At 40.3% G+C, this 15,195-nt stretch overlaps 1 protein-coding gene across 7 annotated transcripts in view; it reads right to left on the reverse strand.

Moving 5' to 3' along the window:
• Positions 1-9,245: 9,245 nt before the first annotated feature.
• EXOC7 (exocyst complex component 7) overlaps positions 9,246-15,195 on the reverse strand; it is a 44,964-nt gene continuing 39,014 nt past the window's right edge. For all 7 annotated transcript variants that reach the window (XM_081320949.1, XM_081320948.1, XM_081320951.1 and 4 more), the window contains 5 exons: positions 14,238-14,333; positions 11,901-11,964; positions 10,449-10,490; positions 10,195-10,328; positions 9,246-9,495 (listed from right to left, as the gene is read on the reverse strand). In XM_081320949.1, the coding sequence (XP_081177075.1) occupies positions 9,393-9,495; positions 10,195-10,328; positions 10,449-10,490; positions 11,901-11,964; positions 14,238-14,333 (439 nt within the window). In that variant the 3' untranslated portion in view covers positions 9,246-9,392. The remainder of the gene's footprint in view (positions 9,496-10,194; positions 10,329-10,448; positions 10,491-11,900; positions 11,965-14,237; positions 14,334-15,195) is intronic.

Here is a 15,195-nt window from a genome sequence, read left to right on the forward strand (position 1 = left end):
TGTTCCAAACTATTTGGAGACTAGGAGGTAGCTTTTTATTCATTTCATAGTTATTATTTTTTATAGAGTGTTGATTTGATGCTTAATTGTAGCTTTAACTTGTAAATTTTTAAAGAATTTTCTATAGGAACATAAAGTGTTAATGTTGTACATAAATGCTTCCAGCCATTATATCATCATTTATTTATTATTATTATTAACTGGTCAGAATCATTGGGAGTTGGGTGGCATATGAATATAATATTATGGTTTGTTGCATAGTCAACCAGATGTTCAGATTGAATTTGGCATGTTTTTCCATCTATCAAATCTTTCCCTTACATACATGGGGAATGCTTCTGTATCTTCTGCTAGTAGATTTATTTACATCTAGGTGATATTAGAAGCTATTAAAAATTGTAAAAAAAAAGACTAGGTTGGTGTAAGGAATACAATGTTGACTTTAGGAATCAGCCATTCGTGTCCTTTTTTTTCACAGAGAAACCTTTCATGCCAAAGCAAGAAACTTTTTAAAAATTTAATGCAAAACTAGCTCTCCAGAGGCCATGATCATTTTGCTTAAAGGATCCAAACACTATTTTGTACCCAGAGTAAACTGCTTGGGCAGTTTGTATTACCATATTTGAAAATAACGAGCAAACAACACTACAAATCTATTTCAACACTACAAATCTATTTCTGGCTTCTAAATTATAGTTAGATTAAATTCCATGTACTATATTTACTTTTGTCTTCTTTCCACCTATTTTTTTAAATAAAAGGTCAGTGCTAATATATTAAAAGAAAGAGAAAAAAAGAATACCCGTGGTAACTTTTATTGACTCAGGTAATGAATCAATAAAGGGATTATGGGCATACAATTTGATCAGCATTCACCTGTCCAAAAGGATATTCAAAGCTATGATTCAGGAGTTGGCTGGAATAAATATATAAAGCAAAGCATAAAGCTAGAGGTCGTATACAGGTTGAAAGCTAGAACTACTGTATAACAAGTCTCAATTATCTGCAAGGTCTATATAGATGTTAATTTACTGCACTCGTTGACTTTAGCAAAATTGTCTGAGTCAATAAATTGGGTTTGTCATGTCACAGAGGACTTAATATGATTGTTTCTATGGAGGGTCTATACAACAGAATTTATTTTTACTTCAGCTTTCAGTCATTCTTTGTTGAGTATAGCAAAGATGAGGAGGAAATGTATCAGCAGGCCTACAGCATCACATTTACAAATAGAAATAAAGATAATGAGAGAGACAGGATATTCTCATTAAGAAATAAAGATGAAGTTTTTCCAAAAAAACTGAAAATGGGAGAGTTCATCCATGTATCTTACCAAGAAATGTAGATAAGGCAAGTTTGAAAAGTCAGCACACTCTGTTACATAGTCATGCATTCCAAATCCATTGGCGGTGTCCATTTCACTCTACGAATTCAAGGACACGCAACCCTAACAGTAAGTGGGTTTTCCCGTCAATGGGATTTTCCCATGTATTTCACCAGGAAACGTAGATAAGGAAGGCTTTAAAAAAATGCACACCCCTAACTATTCCCATGGGCTCTGAATCTTTTGGTGGTTTCCATGACACTCTACAAATTAACAGAGACCTAACCCTATGTGGGTTTTTCCCGCCAAAGGGATTTTCCATGTATTTCACCAAGAAAAGTAGATAAAGCAGGCTTAGAAAGAATGGGCCCTCCTAAAAATACTCATGCATTTCACTCCTCGAATTCACAGAGACCTAACCCTAACCCTAAGTGGGTTTTTTTCCCGCCAATGGGATTTTCCCATGTATTTCACCAGGAAACATAGATAAGTCAGGATCAGAAAGTATGTGCCCACTTAAACGTACCCATGCACTCCAAATCTATTGGTGTTGTCCATTTTGATCTTTGAATTCACGGAGAAATAACCTTAAACCCTAATTGGGTTTTCCCGCCACTGGGATTTCCCCATATATTTTGCCAGGAAATGTACATAAGGCAGGCATGGAAACTATGTACATATCTAAACATACTTATGTGCTCTGAATCCATTGGTGGTCTCCATTTCATTATACAAATTCACAGAGACCTAACCCTAAGTGGGTTTTCCTCTAAATGGGATTTTCCCATGTATTTCACCAGGAAATGTACATAAGGTAGGCTTGGAAAGTGTGTGCCCTCCTAAACATACCAATGCACTCTGAATCCATTGCTGCTGTCCATTTCACTCTATGAATTCAAGGAAACCTAACCCTAACCCTAAGTGGGTTTTCCTGTCAATGGGATTTTCTGAAGAATTTCATCAGGACATGTAGATAAGGCAGACTCAGAAAGTATGCACCCACCTAACCATACCCATGAGCTCTGAAACCATTGGTGGTGTCCCCTTCGCTCTATGAATTCACACAGACATAACCCTGACCCTAAAAGGGTTTTCCTGCCAAAGGGATTTTCCCATGTATTTCACCAGAAAATGTAGATAAGGCAGGCTCAGAAAGTGTGCTCCCTCCAAAACATATTGATGTAGTGTCCATTTCACTCTACGAACTCAAGGAGACCTAACCCTAACCTAAGTGGGTTTTCCCGCCAATGGGATTTTCCCATGTATTTTACCAGGAAACATAGATAAGGCAGCCTCGGAAAACATGCACCCTCCTAAACATACCTATGCACTTTGAATCCATTGGTGGTGTCCATTTTGCTCTATGAATTCACAGAAACCTAACCCTAACCCTAAGTGGGTTTTCCCGCCAATGTGATTTTCCCATGTATTTCACCAGGAAACATAGATAAGGCTGACATAGAAGAGATGCACTCTCCTAACCATTCCTTTGGGCTCCGAATCCCTGGGCAGTATCCATTTCCCTCTATGAACTCACTGAGAGGTAACCCTAACGCTAAGTGGGTTTTCCCACCAATGGATTTTACCCATGTATTTTACCAGGAAATGTAGTCAAGTCAGGCTAAAAAGAAATGTACACTCCTAACCATTGCCCTGCACTCCGAATCCATTGGTGATGTCCATTTTGCTCTAAAAATTCAAGGAGACCTAACCCTAACCCTAAGTGGGTTTTCCCGCCAATGCGATTTTTCCATGTACTTCACCAGGAAACATAGAAAAGTCAGGCTAACAAGAAATTCATGTTCCTAACCATTGCCCTGTGCTCCGAATCGATTGGTGGTGTCCATTTGGCTCTGTGAATTCACAGAAACCTAACCCTAAACCTAAGTGGGTTTTCCCACCAATGGGATTTTCCCATGTATTTCTCCAAGAAATATAAATCAGGCTGACATTAAAGAGATGCAGGCTCCTAACCATTGCCCTGTGCTCCGAATCCATTGGCGGTATCCATTTTACTCTACGAACTCACTGAGAGGTAACCCTAACCCTCAGTGGGTTTTTCCACCAATGGGATTTACCCATGTATTTTACCAGGAAATATAGTCAAGTCAGGCTAAAAAGAAATGCACGCTCCTAACCATTGCCCTGACTTGACTATGTTTCCTGGTAAAATACATGGGTAAATCCCATTGGTGGGAAAACCCACTTAGGGTTAGGGTTAGGTCTCCTTGAATTCATAGTGAAATGGATACCACCAATGGATTCAGAGCCCAAGGGAATGATTAGGAGAGTGCATGTCTTTTATGTCAGCCTTATCTATGTTTCCTGGTGAAATACAGGGGAAAATCGTATTGGCGGGAAAACCTACTTAGGGTTACGGTTAAGTCTCCTTGAATTCATAGAGTGAAATGGACACGACCAATGGATTCGGAGTGCAGGGCAATGGTTAGGAGTGTGCATTTCTTTTTCGTCTGAGTTGACTACGTTTCCTGGTAAAATACATGGGTAAATCCCATTGGCGGGAAAACCCACTTAGAGTTAGGGTTAGGTCTCCTTGAATTTGTAGAGCAAAATGGACACCATCAACGGATTCGGAGCACAGGGCAATGGTTAGAAGCGTGCATCTGTTTAATGTCAGCCTTATCTATCTTTCCTGGAGAAATACCTGGGAAAATCACATTGGTGGGAAAACCCACGTAGGTTTAGGGTTAGGTCATGGGTTGGCAACCTGTGGCTCCAGAGCCGCATGTGGCTCTTTGAGCCTTGTACTGCAGCTCCCAGTCCTCCTCCGCACTTATTCTTCCCTTCTCTCTCTCTCTCTCTCTCTCTCTCTCTCTCTCTCTCTCTCCCTCTCTCTCTCTGTGTGTGTGTGTGCGTGTGTATGTGTGTAAAAAAGAGAGTGGCCTTATGCTGTTCTCCGACAAGCTGACAAGCTTATTTGGCGGGGCTCCTGCCTTTGCTGCGTCTCCGCAGGAAGCAGCAGAAAGCAGCAGCTCTCTCTCTCTCTTTCTCTTTCTCTCTCTCTCTCTCTCTCTCTCTCACACACACACACACACACAGAGTGGGGGAAGAGGACTGGCAGACCAAGGGCAGGAGAGAGCCACCCCAATAAGAATGTGTGTCAGCTTATTGGAGAAAAGCGTGAAGCCAGCTTGCCAGGTGAGCAGAAGATCGGAGGGAGGGGGGGAGGGAGAGAGAGGGAGAGGGGGAGGGAGGGGAGAGAGAGAGAACTCATGCACAGCAGCCTCTATTTCTTTTAAATTAAACTCTTCAATCAAGCTCCCCCCCCCCGTGCGCGGGTTTTGCGGCTTCGTGTTTTCTTTTCAGTGGGAAACGGGTCCAAGTGGCTCTTTAAAGTTGCCAACACCTGGGTTAGGTTTCTGTGAATTCAGAGCCAAATGGACACCACCAATCGATTCCGAGCATATGGCATCGCTTAGGAACATGAATTTCTTTTTAGCCTGACTTTTCTGTTTCCTGGTGAAATACATGGAAAAATCGCATTGACGGGAAAACCCACTTAGGCTTAGGGTTACCTCTTGGTGAGTTCATTGAGTGAAATGTATACCACCAACGGATTTGGAGCCCAAAGGAATGGTTAGGAGATTGCATCTCTTTTATGTCAGCCTTATCTACTGTATGTTTCCAGGTGAAATACATGGGAAAATCCCATTGGCGAGAAAACTGACAGGGTTGTTAGGTCTTGTTGAATTTGTAGAGCAAAATGGAGATGAAAAAACAGATGCGGATCCAATGGGTATGAATAGGAGAGTGCAATCTTTTTGATGCTGCCGTTTGTTCATTTCTTGGTGAAATATATGGTTAGGAGAGTGCACTTTTTAAAACTTCCCTTATCTATGATTCCTGGTGATATATATGGGAAAATCCCATTGGTGGAAAAAGCCACTGAGGGTTAGTGTTAGGTTTCTTTGAATTTGTAGAGCAAAATGGACAACACCAATCGATTTGGAGCTCATGCATATGTTTAGGAGGGCACATACTTTCCAAGCCTACCTTATCTAGGTTTTTTGGTGAAATACATTGGATAATCCTATTTGCAGGAAAACCCACTTAGGGTTAGGGTTACATCTCCATGAGTTCATAGAGCAAAGTGAATACCACCAACAAATTCAGAGTCCATTGGAAAGGTTAGGAGCGTGCATTTCTTTTAAGCCCACCTTATCTACCTTTCCTGGTAATATAAATGGGAAAATCCCATTGAGGGGAAAGCCCACTTAAAGTTAGGGTTCTTTGAATTTGTAGAGCGAAATGGACACCACCAAGAGATTTGGAGTGCATGGGTATGCTTAGGAGGTCACTCAATCTTTGAGCCTGCCTTTTCTGCTTTTCCTGATAAAATACATGGGAAAATCTCATTGGGGGACAAAACTGCATAGGGTTAGGGGTACATCTCCATGAATTCAGAGTGCAAAATGTACCTTGTCAACAGATTCAGAGCGCATGGTTATGCTTAGGAGGGTACTGACTTTTTGAGCCTGCTTTAACTGCATTTCCTGGTAAAATACATTGGGAAAAACACTTGGAGGAAAAACTTTAGGGTTAGGGTTATGTCACCATGAGTTTGGAAAGCAAAATGGACCTCACTATTGGACTTGGAGGCATGGATATGCTCAGGAGGGCCCTGACTTTTCGAACTTCCCTTATCTACATTTCCTGGGAAAATACATGGGAACATCCCATTGGCGGTAAATCCCCTTAGGGTTAGCGTTAGATCTCCATGAATTCAAAGACCAATCTGGAGATTGTCAACAGATTTGGAGCGCATGGATATGCTTAGGGCACTCACTTTTTGATCGTGCCTTATATATATTTCCTGGTAAATACATGGGAACATCCCATTGGTGGCAAATCCCCTTAGGGTTAGATCTCCATGCATTCAAAGACCAATATGGAGATTGTCAACAGATTTGGAGCGCATGGGTATGCTTAGGGCACTCACTTTTTGACTGTGCCTTATATATATTTCCTGGTAAATACATGGGAAAATTCTATTGGTGTAAATCCATTTACACCAGATTGAGGACCCAGATTGTTGGGGGCAATAAGCTGACTCTGTAATAATGCCGCTTTTGGGGGGGGGCAAAAGCCCTAATAAGCAGGCATATACATAGAATGAAGGCTATTGCTAAGCACATTGGTTTGTGCTTAAATTGTAAGCCGCCCTGAGTCTTCGGAGAAGGGCGGGATATAAATGGGATTAAAAAAAATAATAATTTAGGGTTAGGATTAGATCTCCGTGAATTCAGAGACCAAAATGGACATCGTCAATGGATTTGGGGCTCATGGGTATGCTTAGGAGGGCACTCACTTTTCAGTTCTGCTGAGGAGTGGAGCTGCATTTCCAAGCATCAGAAAATGGGGGGAAAAGAACTGACAGAAAAGAGCTTGAAACAAGAAAGATATAGGAATAAGAAGAGTGAATTGATAGATTAGGACAATAAATAAAAATAGTTACAAAGTAGGGCTGAAACTAGTAAAAATGAAGTAACAATATTAGTGAACCAGAGATAGACAATAAAAACTAGAAGTCATGTGTTAGAACTTAAAAGACCAAAGAAATAACTATAAAAAAGAAGCTAGACTAGAAATAAATAGATCTTAGAACAGACATGTCAAGCTCGTGACGTCACATGACGTCACACAACGTATCGGGACAGTTTTGCCATTGCCGGCAATGGGGTGGGCGCGGCTTCTGGATGACCTGTCTGGCCCGCGGGCCAGCAGTTTGACACCCCTGTCTTAGAAGATTGAAATAGCCTATAGAAATGATAGACGGAGGATAATTATATTAATCGTAAATTAGAAAGTGTTAGGTTGTATTTCTTTTGTAGCAAAAGCTTTTTTAATAAAACCCTTTTCCAACTGGAATTGACACGAGTGAATGCTGCTTTGGATCTGGACCATCCCTGGACCTTAGATGTGAATTGGCTGCTTACTTGTTTCTGAGCCTGCAGCCAATCAGAACTTGTTCTTCCTTGACAACAGATTAACACAGAAACATTTCAACCAATTAGTCTTCATTCTGGACCATTAAATGCACACACCTTCAGTAATATGAGTGCTTGTGGTGATGATAAATCAAGAAAACTTCTTAAGCTGTAATTTATTTGGCCCCTTTATCATATCTAGCCACTACAATAGAACAGGTAACACAGACACCCCTGCAGTGACACTTGCTACTATGACAATGGGATTTCTCAAGAAACAAAAGAAAACTTCTTTGACCAAGAACGTTTACGATTTATCAGAATAGTATTAGATAATGGCACCATGTGCTTGGTGACTGATTTACTTTGATCTGTGAATCATCTCTACCCCTCTCTGGAAATGGCCCTACATATAACTAATATAGCACTTGAATGCAGGGATATATTTGCAAGAAGTGGAGATAACTGGGAGCAATTCCAGATGGTGTTTTTAAAGCCTATTTTGTGAGAAAATTCTGGGTATCTGAAAGAGCCCAATTACAGTTTATGGAGATTATCATCAAGGGAGATTAATGTCACAAGGTAGGATAAAAATGGTTCAATTGATTTGTACTGTTTGAACCTTCTGTGTCCTGTAGGAAATAAAAGAATGTGACATTCTTTACTTAAATTCAGGTTATAAGATGACTTTACTGTTAGAAATCCCCTTCAATCTGAGTAGTGTTCATTGATGCCATTTGGAGAAATCAATTGACTGGATTGTTCTTCTAAAAGCAGGTTTTCAGAATCCAGCATGATTCTATACATTCCCCATACTTATATGCAGTGCTTTTTTTGTAAAAGAAAAAGGTGCCGGAACTCATACATGTCATACAACCTGCCTTGCCTACCCTACAAGGTTCTATCCAAAAAAGGTGCCGGAACTCCGTTCTGAGCGTTCTATGAGAAAAAAAGCCCTGCTTATATGAGCTTGCCACTTGAAGATATATTTCCATTTTCAATGAGAACACTCCACATTATAGGAAATATCTAGGAAACATTTTATCTCTTCAATGAATGCTATTAAATAACCTAACATAATATTTATTTTTGAATCTCTTGAACATCTGGGAATGGAGAACTTTAAAAGGAGTACTGTTGACTCTGTTATCTCCTATTCCTTGGATCAAGGAGTTTCAATCAAACCAGAAACACATATAGTTTCCCTATAAAGATACTAAAATATATAATAATATAAATTACTATTTAGAGCTGTTGGTTCCAGTTTATGGCATATTTACAGCAAGCATTTTTATGAGCACTTAGTGGTCTGAGCAATCATATATCTTGAGTCCAAGCCATATAAAACTTCACATGAATAAAGAGCAGATCAGAGAAAAGCCAATTGATGATGCTACCTAGTTTGGGTATTGAAACATCTGCAAGAAAACAACCAGGCTCAGAGAGCACCAAAAACCCCTCATAAATTGTTCCATTTCAATGACATACTGTATAAGCCACACACTTTCCAGTAATGTGTTATTTTCTGATAGGAAATCTTCCAACAGGGCTACAAGAAAGTTTATAAACTTTCAAATCTTGCTTTAGTTAAAAACATGTACGTAGCTGACCAAATTAAGTTGACTTTCATTTCTTACTCTAGTGATGGGATGTTTAAATTTTTTTTGTAACTGCCCCCAAAAGCAGATGGAAAACCCATTTCCCCCTTCTTTTTTTCTTATTTGCCTTCAACAAAATCCATCTCATTTTTGCATCTTCAGCATGGCAACCAAAATGGAGTTCTGCCCTCTCCTTCCTTTCCATGTGTATTCCAAACGTCACAAAATGTAAAAAAATTGCTACTAAGTGTTTCTTGGCTTTTCCTTCTTGAACTTGAACAATTACCATTCATCTGAATCAGAAATGGAGGAAAGCTTTACAGCCTGTCTCTACATTAAAAATGGGAGAAATAAAGAAAGACACAGAGACCTGAAGGAATTAGTCTTCCTATAATCTCCAAAGAGCACATACAAACCACAAATCATGTTCTTAGAAGTTTATACATTTGATAAATATAAGTTTAATCCATGGCTTTCACAATAAAAGAAGACTAGAAAATCACCAATGTGCAAACGAGCAGATCAGGCTGATGTGTCAAAGAGCTTTTCAATCATCTCACCAACTTGCTCAACTCTGTATTTAATGTATTTTTCAGGATTCTTGGTAAAGGGTACACTACCATACCTGTCAGGCAAAAAGCAAAGATAATATGGTGTAAGCAAGGAGAATATTCTTCAATCTCCAGTTGCCCCTCCCTTCTTCATTAGCCAACAGAACACCACCCATTTTCCCTATCCTGTTTCCCTCCAGAAGAGTCTTCAGCCAGTAAGGGCCAAAGGAGATTATGGGAACTAGATTCTGAGGGCAGGGGGGAAGGCTGATTGAAATTAGTGGCCTTCTTAATTCTGGCACATCAGACTTCATGCGCTCAAAACCATCATGCTCAGATATCAGAAGACATCTGGAGAAACAAAGGACATTGTTTACAAAAATGTAAGGGATACCCCCTAAAGTTTCTTCAGTCTGAGTTAAACATGCTCGACAGGTATATAATACTGACTTAGAACAGGTCAAAAACAACCCATAAAGTGGGAGAAGGAGAAGGAATAGCTGGAATCATAAGCAGCAGCACTTTGCATGCTGCATGCTGTAAAGTTCAGTCAGTTACTCTGTCCAGCCAATCCATGCAATGCAAAGCCTATGGGCCATAAAAAAAACACACAAGCCTTGTATTTTGTGAGCACTGGGGGCAACATTATAACTTCACACCCATAGCATTCCGGTTCTCCGGTCTTCTTAAAACACCAGAAGTGGCTTCAGGGATAGGATTAGGAAGCAGCATCCTGCCAAGCCAGAACTCTCCCCAAACAGACAAAGAGTCACCTGTTAAGGAAGGTGGCATATGTCTCTTCCACAATGGATTTTTGGGCCTGCCGAATATTGTCCCTCTGTTCTGTGTCAGGAATGGCCCACGCCTTCTGGATTTTACACAGCTCTTCCAGGCCATCATTGAAACCCTTTCCCATAGAAAAGATTGTATTAAGAAGGCACAGTATCTAGAACTGAATCGCAAAGAACAAACAAAAAGGCATGCAGGTAAGAGAGAAAAAGCTGCAAAGTCTTTGCAAGTCTATTACCTTGAAACGCTCCTTGATCACTTGCCTCTCCTTGTCTTTTAGCTGCAAACAATTAACGAAAAACGAAAGTTAGCGGTGGTGTTCAAATTGCTTCTTGACTTTTTTTTTTGAGAGCGCTTACCTCGGTGCTAGGCTCCATACAATCCTGGATTTAGGGATCAGAGTACAAGGGTCTTATTATCTATCTACAAGCGTTTTAACCGGGCCGGTTTGCCCTCACAGACTAATTATGGAACAGACAAGAACAGTCGTGCAAAAAAGAACTCCCTCGCAGATACTTCAGCCTCAGTTCTTAACAGGGGCACTGAGACAGAGCGCCGCCAAGGGAAAACTCCAGTGCCCTTTCAGGCAATTATTAAGCACATCTTGATTCTAGCTGATACAGATTCATAACCACAACTGGGAACAGAATTTCCACGGCTAGACGAGGTGGTTGTTAAGTGAGTCAGTCTTGTCAATAAGCTGACTTTGTAATAATGCCGCTTGGGGGGGGGGGAGGCCGAAAGCCCTAATTTTATTTTATTTTATTTATTTTAATTCCATTTTATATCCCGCCCTTCTCCGAAGACTCAGGGCGGCTTTACAAACTTAGCAGTAAGCAGGCATATACATAGAATGAAGGCTACTGCTAAGCACATTTGATTTGTGCTTAGATTGTAAGCCGCCCTGAGTCTTCGGAGAAGGGCGGGATATAAATGGGATTAAAATAAAAATAAAATTGTCTTTTCCTTCCTTTTTTTTAACTAGGGTTGCTAATCAAATCACTGCAGTTGTCAAGCGAATCACGTGGTTGTTAAGGAAGTCCGGCTTCCCCCATTGACTTGGCTTGTCAGAAACAGGCTGGGAAGGTCACAAATGATGATCACAGAACCCTGGGAAAGCCAAGCCGGCTTCTGACAAGCAAGGATTCAATTGACGACACACGATTCACTTAACGACTGCAGCGATCCGCTTAACAAATGTGGCAGAAAGGTCGTAAAAATGGGGCAAAACTCTCTTAAAAGCTGCCTTGCTTAGCAATGGAAATTTCGAAGCCACATCCTCCATTTAAAACACTAAAATACACAAAAATAAGAGTAGAATAAAATGCAGCCAGAGAGGCAGGGGAAGAACGCGAAGCACGATGAAGAATTTTTAAAACTATTCTTAATAGTTGGGCTAAAATATGATTCCCAGCAAAGATGATGTTATCCCTAGCAATAAAAATCCCATTAGCGTTGGACTTACATAAACTGTTTTTATTGCAGGGTAGGGTGGAAATGGGGAAGGGATCGTTTTTGCCACAACTACCTCCCAAAGAGAAACTGCTCTCTCTTTTCAGGTATGGTACACCAGCAGTGCTTTCCACTGATATTTGAAGAACAAAAGAAGCACGTTTTAAGCAATTAGACACATATATACTGCACTTTCCAAATTTTCCAATTCGTAAAACTTAATTTAAACTATTCTCACCTTGACTCCAGGTTGGAAGACAGGTAGGTTTTTATCCGAGATATAATCTGTTACTTTTAACCAGCTGGAATAGATTTACAGAAGATTCAGTCAAAGTAGATGTGATTCCAAAGGCATCAAATAAATATGCAAATGAGAAATAACTTTGTGGTATGTTCCATTATTTGATTAGGAGACTCAAATGAGCTAGACCTCCCTCACTCTCCAGGCATCTCCCATGCAGGTAGACAGGAGTGAACGGAAGCTTCATCTTAGCTTTCGTTAAGCCATGGCTGACGTGGCAGTGTAGATGAACACAAAGGCTAAAAGCTAGCCTTTGCCATTTCAAATCCTTAAAACTAAAATAATTTGGGGTTCAAATTATCCTGTGTACTAATTTGTCGGTATCTCAGAAGTGGATGCGGTAAGCTAAGACATGAACAGGTGAAGGTAATCATTCATGAATATGCTTATATATATCTGGGTAGTCACACGCATTCTGGTGCGAGAGAAATTCCCCGAGGATGGGCTCCAGTATGAGTTTGAAAGTTTCAAAGACTAAATTTCTGGTCCCGGTGACTGATCCAGATCGGATCCTGCAACAGAATCCATTATTTGGGAAATCAATTCAATGAGCCTTGGTGGAGCAGTGGGCTAATGCCTCCTTAAGTAACACCAGCTGCCTGCAATTAGTGCAGGTTCGCATCCCATCAGGCTCAAGGTTGACTCAGCCTTCCATCCTTCCGAGGTAGGTAAAATGAGGACCCAGATTGTTGGGGGCAATTAAGCTGACTTTGTAATAATGCCGCTTGGGGGGTGTATGAAAGCCCTAATAAGCAGGCATATACATAGAATGAAGGCTACTGCTAAGCTTGTAAGCCGCCCTGAGTCTTCGGAGAAGGGCGGGATATAAATGGAATTAAAATAAATAAAATAAATGTTTATTGCTTCCTTTTACTATCAGTAAAGTAGATTTTTTTAGCTAAAATAGCGTTTTACGGGAGGCTTGAAAAATCCCATTTGCTACTTAACATTTAGATTAATACAGCCCCCTTTCCTGTTACTACATTAAACAGAAGATTTATACTCACTTGTCTAGATACCTTTACTAAATTTGTACATTGCCTAACTTCTCGTAACTCTGAGCAGCTCGCTAAACACACACACACACAAATAATAAAATCCTATGCCAATAAAAAAGAGAAAAATTGGCAAAAAAAGAAAAAATACACATACAAGTCCAAAGCAGCTGCAGTCACCCTAGCCAAAGCCCAGCTGAAGAACCAGGTCTTCAAGGCTCCACATACCAACAGAAGGGTGGGAGCACGTGGATATTAGGAGGAAACTTACTCCAGATGCTGGTGCTGTGCCAAAGAAGGTGTGATTCTGCAGTCCCAATAGATGACATTATTTAATCAAAGAGAGAATTAAAAGGGAGACAAGATGACGCCCTCGAACAGTTAGGTTCTAAGTCATTTAGAGTTTTATGGCTAATCACTAGCACCTTGAAGAGCATCTGGAAACAAACTGATAACCAATGCAGCTTGCAGAGTGTCCATCACTGATCATGCTGCTGCATTCTGGACCAGCTGAAGCTTCCAGTCAGTTTTCAAGGGCAGCCCCATATAGAGCATATTATGGTAGTCAGGCCACGAGGTGATCAGGGCAAAAGTAAGGACCTCCCAATCTAGGAAAGGGCACAATGGTCACATCAGATGAAGCAATCAAAAGGCTTTCCTAAGTTTAAGGTGGAACATCCTCAAATCAAGGTGGCTCAAACACCCAGAGCCACTCAGTCTTGATAGGATAGATTCAGAGATGGTTCCTCCTCATCCAAACCAGTGAAGCCTCTAGGCTCTGGGAGAGAATGTTGTCAATCTCACTTTGCCAGCCTGGGATCGAAAGATATAACTGATATCATCAGCACACTGATAATACCAAACCCCAAACTGTCAGAGGAGTCAGTGTTGAATAGGAAGGAGGAGAAAGTAACTTTCTGTTCCCTATTAAACAACAAGGATAAGAAGCCAAATGCCATTTATCTTCACATCAGTTTCTGATTTCATCAGCATATTTTACCTTCATATTTTATCAAAAGTTATCTTAGCACCAGTACTGCTGGATTCTCAAAAGGACAGTATATCCCTTCATAATGCAACCTGATGGAACTGAATTTGCTTCCTAATTTAGTATTAAAATCCAATGATACCCATCATTTTACTTGTCCTTTTCAAGAAGAACAACTTGTCTTCTCTTCCTCTATCACAATTTGCTAAAATTCTCTTTGTGGGGGCATGAGAGTTTGATTAAAACAGTCAGGTCTGAACTCAAATGGAAAATGACTCAATAAGTTCTCACCTGCACTGATATGTCAGAATTTGCTGCTCAATGAGTTCTCTATAAGACCTTTCTGCCGTCTTCTGTGTCACAGCTACCAACTGGATTAATTCAGACCTAGGAAAAAGGAAGAGGGCTCAATGAACAGGAATCAATGAAAGAGCAGCATTTTTTCTGCCTTTAAAGAAGAATCGGTTTCAAACTGGTAAAGAAAAAAAAGGTCTTTCTGTAATACTTAAAATTGCCTCCGTGTTCAACATATTTTAATTGACACTGGAAGCCAGGGGAAAAAATTATGAGGGCAACAAAGAACCAAGCCTGCCTCCGGGGAGTGGAGGTGGAATTGGAAGACATGGGTCACTTGACCATGACATTATGTTGAGTTGCAGATGTTCTCCAAATTTCTCCAGGTTATTTGAGTTTCAAAAACCTTTAGAAAACAAAAGTTGGTTTCATTTCTTTCCAGAGATCTTCACAAGGTTCATCACAAGATTAAAGAGCTCTTTTGGGTCCCTCAACCATGAAGGAGGGGCAAAGAATTTCAAATTTTGCTCTAAGCGTTCCTTTCTGGTCCTTTTTAAAATTGGTGCAAGGTCTGGAAATCTTGGTTGTCATCAGGCTAAAGAGAAAGCAAAGAACACCCAAATAAAAGTCCATTCACCAATGAGGAGGAGATTTTCAGGTCTTCATACTGAAAATCAGTTTCAGGCTAAGCAATATACGTAAGTTATTACTCATGTTCATCTTCTATTTTCAACAGTTGCTTATCATCAATCAGAAACAAACTGATTTGAGTATACTCCAAAAATATTTTCTTCTATTTCTTTCCGTGCATTGAATATTAGATGGGATATAGAAATGATTGGTGCTGAACTGCTAAGAACATTTTGGTGTTACTTGCATTTTTTAAAGACTTCTTGGAGTGTGTTTGCCCTTAAGCACACTAAAACATTTTAAGCAAATAGGGAGACAGTGAAGA

The sequence above is a fragment of the Vipera berus genome (assembly GCF_964194415.1).
Source record: "Vipera berus genome assembly, chromosome: 2".
NCBI classification, from domain to species: Eukaryota; Metazoa; Chordata; class Lepidosauria; order Squamata; family Viperidae; genus Vipera; species Vipera berus.